Source organism: Drosophila bipectinata, chromosome XL (genome assembly GCF_030179905.1).
Source record: "Drosophila bipectinata strain 14024-0381.07 chromosome XL, DbipHiC1v2, whole genome shotgun sequence".
Classification (NCBI taxonomy): Eukaryota; Metazoa; Arthropoda; class Insecta; order Diptera; family Drosophilidae; genus Drosophila; species Drosophila bipectinata.
Window position 1 is genome coordinate 8,395,919 of NC_091734.1, and position 7,978 is coordinate 8,403,896.

Below are 7,978 nucleotides of genomic sequence, written 5' to 3' on the forward strand. Positions count from 1 at the left end.
ATTATTTTTTAAAATTGTTTTAATGAGTCGTCTTTGTCGTTCGCTGATTCGCTGATGTGACGACGGCACCTTACTTCACTGTTTTCTGGCTTTCTGGTAGAGTGTTTCACCTCGATCTGGTCGGTAATTGCATTATAGATACATTTCCATGTTGCGATCACTGATCACCGTTGTTGTTTTGGTCGTCATTTCATAATCGGAAGTGTTGAGGAGCTCCGGAGCTTCTGAGAGTGTCTACCACCTCCACCTTCTCCCCCACCTTCTCCACCCATTATCCAAGCAACTTTAATGAGCCGCAATTATTGAAATTTCTCAAATGCAACGGCCCATGGGAGGAGCATTTCCTTGTACACTTTTCTGATGGAATCTTGACAGTGTTTATCGACAGAAGATTGGGTTCCTTGGGAGACAGCTGTTAGTATATGGGTCCATTATTCTATTACCAGGTGGTATTGCACAACTACTATTTTTGGAGGAGGCTGACTCTCAGTCTCTGGCACCTGTTGATCTTTCGCAAATATTAGATAGTACCAACACTCTGAACAATGAGACCCCTAGTCTGAGTACACACACCCATGAATCTGTATATAGCCCCCGATAAGGTTTAAGAATCCATCCGTCCCCGAAAACCCACTTCTCCCGGGCACTTATCAGGCCCGGATTGCGTGAATTGCGGGGGTGTTTCTTATTTTTTTTTGGGTTTCTATTTGTACTGGCATGTGTCTCTGTTGAAGGAACTGCGATAAGATACCGGACCGGGGCTGTGATTACGATATATGTAGGAATCCGAGTTTTGTCGGTTCTCCAGCTCCAGCTCCGGGGTTTTCAGTTTCCATCAACAACAACTAAACCGCAGCATGCCAAAGTCATGAGGCTAATTTTCCAAGAATACAATGTGATTTCGTTTTTTTTTGGGTTCTAGGTTCTAGGTTTTGGGTTTTAGGTTTATTTTATTTTTAGGGGAAGTTGTCCCCCCACACACAAATAGTAAATAAAATGCTCACAACAATGGCACTTTACTTCAGATTCGAAATCAAAGCAATGGTTTCATTGTTTGCACTACAGCGATAAGGTGGAAGCTTGTCGGAGAAACTAGAAGAAAAACAAATGATAATCCCAGATTCTAGATTCTAGATCTTCAGATCTCTTAACTCATAGTATCTGACATGTGGGTAGTCTACTAATCTTATTGACTTGGAATCAGTCTTAACTCTAAGAACCGCACTATTCTCAGGCCCAAGCCCCCAGCTCCCTAGCTCTACAGCTCCACAGCTCCACCATGATTGTCGCCATCGTTGTCGTGCTCAGCTCATTATTTTTACGAGTCTTTGTAGCGTCGTCTTCCACCTTTTGGCCATGTTTCTTCTGGCTTCTGGCATTGCAAAGTGATCCAAATCTATTGACTGAACTCCCAGAGACAAAGACAGGGATAGACTATCTGAGAGGCAACACCTGAGAACCGTCGAGCAACCGAATGGATTGTTAAGATACTTTTTATGGCACTCTCGTTGTGTTGCCTTCCGCCGCTGCCACTGCCGCATTTCTGGCTAACTAACATATTTATGTATGTGGATATTTTTTATTGCCATTCATGCATAATGCCAAAAAGATAAATAACAAATAAATTTCATACTACTTATATAGTATGTATGTATGTACTTGGTTCTGTGGCTTGTCTTGGCTCTCTTGCTCTTTCCCATATTCAGGTTGGTAATTATTAATAAATGCTGCCTGCCCCTGGCACCCCCTCCCCCCCATGGTATTCACGCTTCGTTTGGCATTGAAGAAGACTTAAGATGGGTAGAAACCCGAACCCAGACTAAACTAGACCATAAAAAAAATGGACGACTCAGGCCGTGCCCTCCACCGAACTTATTGTGTCTTTGGGAGTTGAATGCTCCTCCCAGAAGATCTTTCATTGCGATTAGTCTACAAATATGAAAAAAAATATTTAATTAGAATACAATCAAAGAGAACTCTTTCTTCAGTCAATGTCAAGGACACCGACAAAAGTCCATCCTAAAGCCCATCTGTTGTTATGCTAAATACATATATTCAAACCCGATCTTTAGTTCAGACTCCGCGTCAACCCGTCAACCAAAGCTGTCAACTACTTTCGATATCCATTCATATGCCCATCTCATATGTGTATGGTATGTGGTATGAGGACTTTGGAATGTGCGGAAGAGTTTTTTACACCACCCTCGCCTCATTCTGCTGGAAACTGCTTTGCATATTGACATCATCATTTTGCTGTAGAGACGACAAAACTGTCAAACAAAACAATTGCTGTCAAATTTAGCACAATGGAGCACAACAACAACAACGAAAAAAAAATGGAGCTGTCAAAGTTTTTATGGCAGGCCAAGAAGCAATTTCAACATATCAATAAATTTTTGACATCTCCCCCGAAGAAAAGAAACGAAACAAATAGCAAGGAGAACACCTTTTCAATAAATTTGCTACAACTGTCAGCGAAACAATGTCATTGTCACGACGCCGCCCTCACCTCACTCCTTTTGCCCCTTTTTTTTTTTTTTTGAAAGGAAGCGACCTATAAACCTGTCACAGGACCCTGGCGCATTCAATTCGATGGGTTTTTGTAGGATAGGGTATGGGTAGAACGACGACGACGACATTATTGTCGCTAAACAAACGATCAAATGGCAATTTAAAAGTTTTTATTTAACACTAAATCACCCACTCCACCATCGACCGCACCACCACCACCGTGCCACCGTGCCACCGTGCCATCATGCCACCATGCCACCCAATCCAACCACCTGACATTCGCTTTCTTTTTCAATTTCGAACCCCTTTCTCTGCGGCAACCAAAGAACCCAACCCTTTCGCGATTTTCAATAACTTTTGCCAGGCAAAACGAACAAAAGGCGCAAAACTTTAGCGACTTAAATTATGGCCTTGTCTTCTCCGGTCCCGCTCCCGCTCCCGGGCCCAGGACTTGCCTCCTTGCTCCTGACGCCTGGCAGTGTTTTTTTTTCATTCATCGACTCCCAGCGGAATTTAGAGTCCTGTCGCCTGCCGTTGCATGTATGAAAAAAAAAAGTGTCTGACACAATAACAGAAGCCGCTGCGGACGGGCATCCAGAAGGTGGCTCAAGGCTTTCAAGGAGCTAAAGGACAATTGACACGGGGTTAGATTTCGACCTTGGCCGGGGGTGTAGTGCCGTGCCGAATCCTTTAAGATGGGTTTTCCACCTGTGCGGCAACATGTGTTCGCGAGATAGACTTTAAAACAGCGATTGGAGAGCTTTAAGGATTACACTTCAAGTGCCATTTGATCCTTTAAGGACCTGATTGAGTCTTAAGGAAGAATCCCTCTATCTCACCACGATAACTTGACAATTTATTGAGCTCCAAACAAACGAACAGAATACATAGGCTCTCCAAAAAACATGGTCAAGTGCCCCTAGAGGGGGGAAGAGGTCCTGCGCAAGGATTAGGGGGTGGTGCTCTGGGCAGGAACTACTTCCAGTGCTGCTGCGGCTGGCGGTGATGGCTCCTCTCATCCCGCTTGTTCATGAAGGCAATCGTTAGGTGGCGCTTGGCCGGCGTCAGGGATTGCTTCGAGTTCTGAGGCTGATCTGCTGCCAGGGCGGCGATGCTACCCAGGCTACTGCCCACCGGGACGTAGCGGTTCCGGCGACGACGGGGGCTGCCAGCAGAGGATGCTCCGCGAGCTCTTCCCAGTCCACCGCCCGCCGCCCGGACAGGCGAAGTCCTCGCGCCGGAGGCGGCCGGTTGGCGGAATCGCTTCACCCGCGAGCTCACGCGCTCCAGCGACCGTCGATCTGGTGACGCTGTCTTGCTCTTCGTTGGGGTATTTTTGGGGCCCCCTTTCGGCTGGTCCTGGGGATCCGGCTGCTGCCACACCCTCCGCTGCCGGAAAACGCCGGAGCCATTGCTCTGCGGCTCGTCAATGGCCTCCTCCCGCTGCAGTTCCCGCAGTAACTGCTCCTGCATCCTGCGGTGGTGGCGCTGCCGCTTCGTGATGTTCAGCTTTCGTTTCAGGGACGGAATGGGCGTGCCAGGCATGTTCCGGCGGCTCCGCTGCAGGCTCAGACGGTGGTTGGACAGTCCGGCCTCCATGATGGCCCGCCCGGGAGTGTCGGTTCCTCCTTGGAACTGGTACGGAGTGTACCAGGGGAAGCTCACGTTCCTCATCTGCCTGGCCACGTGGGACTGCTGCTGTCGCCGGGCGGGTGGTGGTTGGTGGATCTTCGGCTCCTCCTTTATCTTGATCTTTACCGACTGGTCGCTCTTCTCGTCCTTGTCCGAGTTCTTCTCCACCCACTCCACGTTGACCTTGTCCAGCGCCTCCGACGCCTTCTCGGCCACGTTGGAGGTGGTGGCCTCGGCCTTCCCGGGGACCGGCTTCTGGCAGCCTCCCGAGAGCCGCTTCTTACGCCGTCGCACCAGCCAGGGCTTCTCGTAGGTCCTCTGGAGGAGTGGCAGCTGTTTCTTGTTGTACCGGGGCGCCTTGAAGTTTTTCTTGATGAGAGGCTTCTTGCCGGGCGCCGGCTGCTTCTGCGGGGCCGAACCGCTCTTGGGCAGGGGACTGGGGGCGCCGCCGGCCACCAGACGCCTTCCGGCCGCGTTCAACTGCCGCTGCGAGCGCCTGGAGAGGACCCTTCTAGCAGACCCCTGATTGGATCCAGGAGGGGCGGGCGCAGGGCGGGGCACCGCCGGCTTGGGGGCGGCTACCACTGACGGCGCCTTCTTGGGGACCTCCTGGGCCTCGTGGAGCTTGATGGTGCGCGGTGCGCGGTGTCGTGGCTTCTTGGCAGCCTGGGGGACGTGGAGGAGGATCTCGCGGTTCTCGCCCTCCTGCGGCAAATGGTTGTCCTCGATGATGACCCCGTTCAGGCTGCGCACGGTGCCGGCATCGTCCAGCTGGAACTCTGTGGTGGAGCTCTTCTTGGTGCTTGGGTGGTGCTGCTTCAGGGCCGAGCGGCTCCTTTTCTTCTTCGGAGACGGGACGCGCTGTTTCCGAGCCGGGGGCGAGATCTTGCTGATGGGCAGCTGGGGCTTCGATGGCATCTTCAGGATCCGTGAGGGTACTGGTTTGACGGCAGCCCGCTGGCGGGGTGGGGACTTCACTGGCTGGAATTTGGGCTTGGGATTCCCCATGGGCCGAGATTGGATCCTATTGGCCAGACGCGGCTCGTGGAGCAGCAGGTCGTCGAAGGCCTCCTTGGACTGGGCGATCAGCTCGGTGAAGTTGAGGCGGTCGGGCTTGGCGAAGTACATGTGGCCCTTGTAGTCGGCCACCTCGCCCAGGCTGTGATGCTCGGCCACCACCTGGGCCACCACCCGCTTCATGGCGCTGCGATTGAGCTTCAGATGGTTGGCCACATTCCGAGCCAAGGCCTTCAATGCCCCACCCGATCCGCCCACCTGCGGGGAGCTCCAGATATTCTGCTGCATGCCAGGGCCTCCAGGGAGTGGGTAATATGGGATATATCGGTCGTATTGCGGGTTTATGGTTTCCGAAAGGTTCACTAGCAATTTGGATCAAGCCGGAAGGATAGCCAATGGGTAGTAGGGTTCGCTGCAAGCCTATTTTAAAATCCTCCTTGTTTTTTCGTAATTTTGTTTGGCCAATTTTTAATTTTAGTTTATTTTTTTTTTTAAGATTTTTGAGGAGTTAGGTCGGATTTTCTGCCTGGATGATCTGGAAGTGTGTTGTAAAAGTGAAAACCTTGCGTTTACCGGAAGCTTGCCAAGAAAATGCTCAAGGTTCTTAAAAAAAAATATCTGATAGAAAGTGTCTACTTGAAAGTTGTTTGAAAAGTCAATGGCTACTGGGTTGACATCCCAAACCGATTGATGGAGCGTGGGGGTGCAGGTGATCCAGGGTCTGGATCTGCAGCTGCCCGGCCGCCACGTGCTATCGAACGAGGTCGTCGTACAGGTAGTTCCCAAAAAGAAAACCATCAAAACTCGACCGCAAAACAGGGGTCGAAGAAAAATTATAAATGATTTCATTAAGACGAGCGAACGAGGAGCAATGCACCTGCAACAGCCACCATGCACCTTGGGCAGGTGAAGTGGCATGGGTCCTCGTAGGATCCCTCCTATATAGGGGTTGGAAAAATGATTTACACAACGCGCCGCTACAGTTCCGATGTTGATAATGATGATCCGCTTCAGTAACGAAGACGGCACTGGGATAGGAACTATACTGGAGGGTACACCCGAAAACCCTTCGCCAAGTTCGATTCGCCCCCCTCTTGCAGTCGTAGTCTGCCCCTCGTTTGGGCCACTTAACCGTAATTAGGGCTTTTCAATATTATTAATGATGATGGTCGCTCGCTGGCCTGAAAATGTGGGAAATGCATTGCGAATTGATGACGACAACGTCAGTGGCAGTGGCCCAAGAGGACCGGGGACAGGGAGGGACTGACTGGCGGACAAACTGGCGGACAATGAATGCAAAAATGTAAACACGCAAACCCGAAGCGCAACAATTTTTGAACTGCAATTTTTAGTTGCGCCGCTCTGCCTCGCTCTATTTGACTTTCTGTTCTGTGTTGTGGTGCACTTTCTGGTGGTTGGTGGTTGTCAGCTTGGTCGGTGGTTGGATGGCCCATCCATCCCATCCATTCATTCATCCATCCATACGTTTTTAGCGTTATCAGTGCAAAATAATCTTTCAATCAGCCCTATGTATGTAGCTCGTAACTCTACTTCCCTCGTTCCCATTCGGTTCCCTGTCCCCTGAGCCATTCTCAGCTCCGGTTCTGGCTCCCAGTTCGAAGTTCTCCAGTTCTCTGGGGTGCTCTGTTTTGCTGGGTTCTAGCCTCACCGAGGCGTGACGCCAATTGTTGCAGTTGCATTTCCACTGGAAGTTGCATTTTCAGACTCGGATGGAGAGGGGCACTTGAAGGGCTTGCAGAGTAGTACCACCAGCAGAAATGGGCTGGAATCATCGAGTGGCCAACTTTCATGAGGAGGGGAGAGGTGCCACTTGTTGCTGGGAGGAGTTCGAAATTGTACGAGGAGGAAGTGACTGCCTTTTGAAACCTAATTCGACGTACAGGCTTAGAGTTGGTACAGAAAACACTTCCTAGAATGGGCTTTTCAATTCGATTTTTAGGGGGGTCTATAGGAAATATTTATAGCATTTTTTTATTAAGCTTGGTATTCCATATTTTGATGTAGAATGATGGAGAATTAAAATAGAAATCGTTTAAGATATGTCGCTCATGGATCGGATAAAAATTGGCCAAGATATGGACATCCCTGTGGGCCCTATAGGGGAAACCCCCATTTCCAAGGGATCCCATCAGGAAAAATGGACAAAAAATCTAAAAAATATTTTGTCTTTGGATTTTGATGCAGAATGATGGGAAATCGACCCAGAAATCGTTTAAGGTGCTCCGCTTGAGAATCGGATCAGAATTGGGGAAGATATAGACATCGCCGTGGGCCCTATAGAGGAAAACACCATTTCGAAGGGATCTCATCAGGAAAAATGGACAAAAAATCTAAAAAATATTTTGTCTCAGGATTTTGATGCAGAATGATGGGGAATCGATATAGAAATCGTTTAAGGTACTCCGCTTGAGAATCGGATCAGAATTGAGGAAGATATGGTCATCGCTGTGGGCCCTATAGGGGAAAACCCCATTTCCAAGGGATCTCATCAGGAAAAATGGACAAAAAATCTAAAAAATATTTTGTCTCAGGATTTTGATGCAGAATGATGGGGAATCGATATAGAAATCGTTTAAGGTACTCCGCTTGAGAATCGGATCAGAATTGGGGAAGATATAGACATCGCTGTGGGCCCTATAGGGGAAAACCCCATTTTCAAGGGATCCCATCAGGAAAAATGGACAAAAATCTAAAAAATATTTTGTGTCTGGATTTTGATGCAGAATGATGGGAAATCGATCCAGAAATCGTTTAAGGTACTCCGCTTGAGAATCGGATCAGAATTGGGGAAGATATA

The 7,978-nt window shown here is 49.2% G+C and overlaps 1 protein-coding gene across 1 annotated transcript; it reads right to left on the reverse strand.

The window, feature by feature from the left end:
• Positions 1-3,355: 3,355 nt before the first annotated feature.
• Positions 3,356-5,814, reverse strand: LOC108121657 (uncharacterized). Its single transcript, XM_017235907.3, has one exon. It carries the CDS (start codon positions 5,446-5,448, stop codon positions 3,487-3,489), a length of 1,962 nt encoding a protein of 653 aa, XP_017091396.2. The 5' UTR covers positions 5,449-5,814; the 3' UTR covers positions 3,356-3,486.
• Between the last annotated feature and the right edge of the window lie 2,164 nt (positions 5,815-7,978).

Excerpts from the sequence above, each read along its gene's own strand:
- LOC108121657 (XM_017235907.3), bottom strand. The coding sequence starts at position 5,448 with ATGCAGCAGAATATCTGGAGCTCCCCGCAGGTGGGCGGATCGGGTGGG.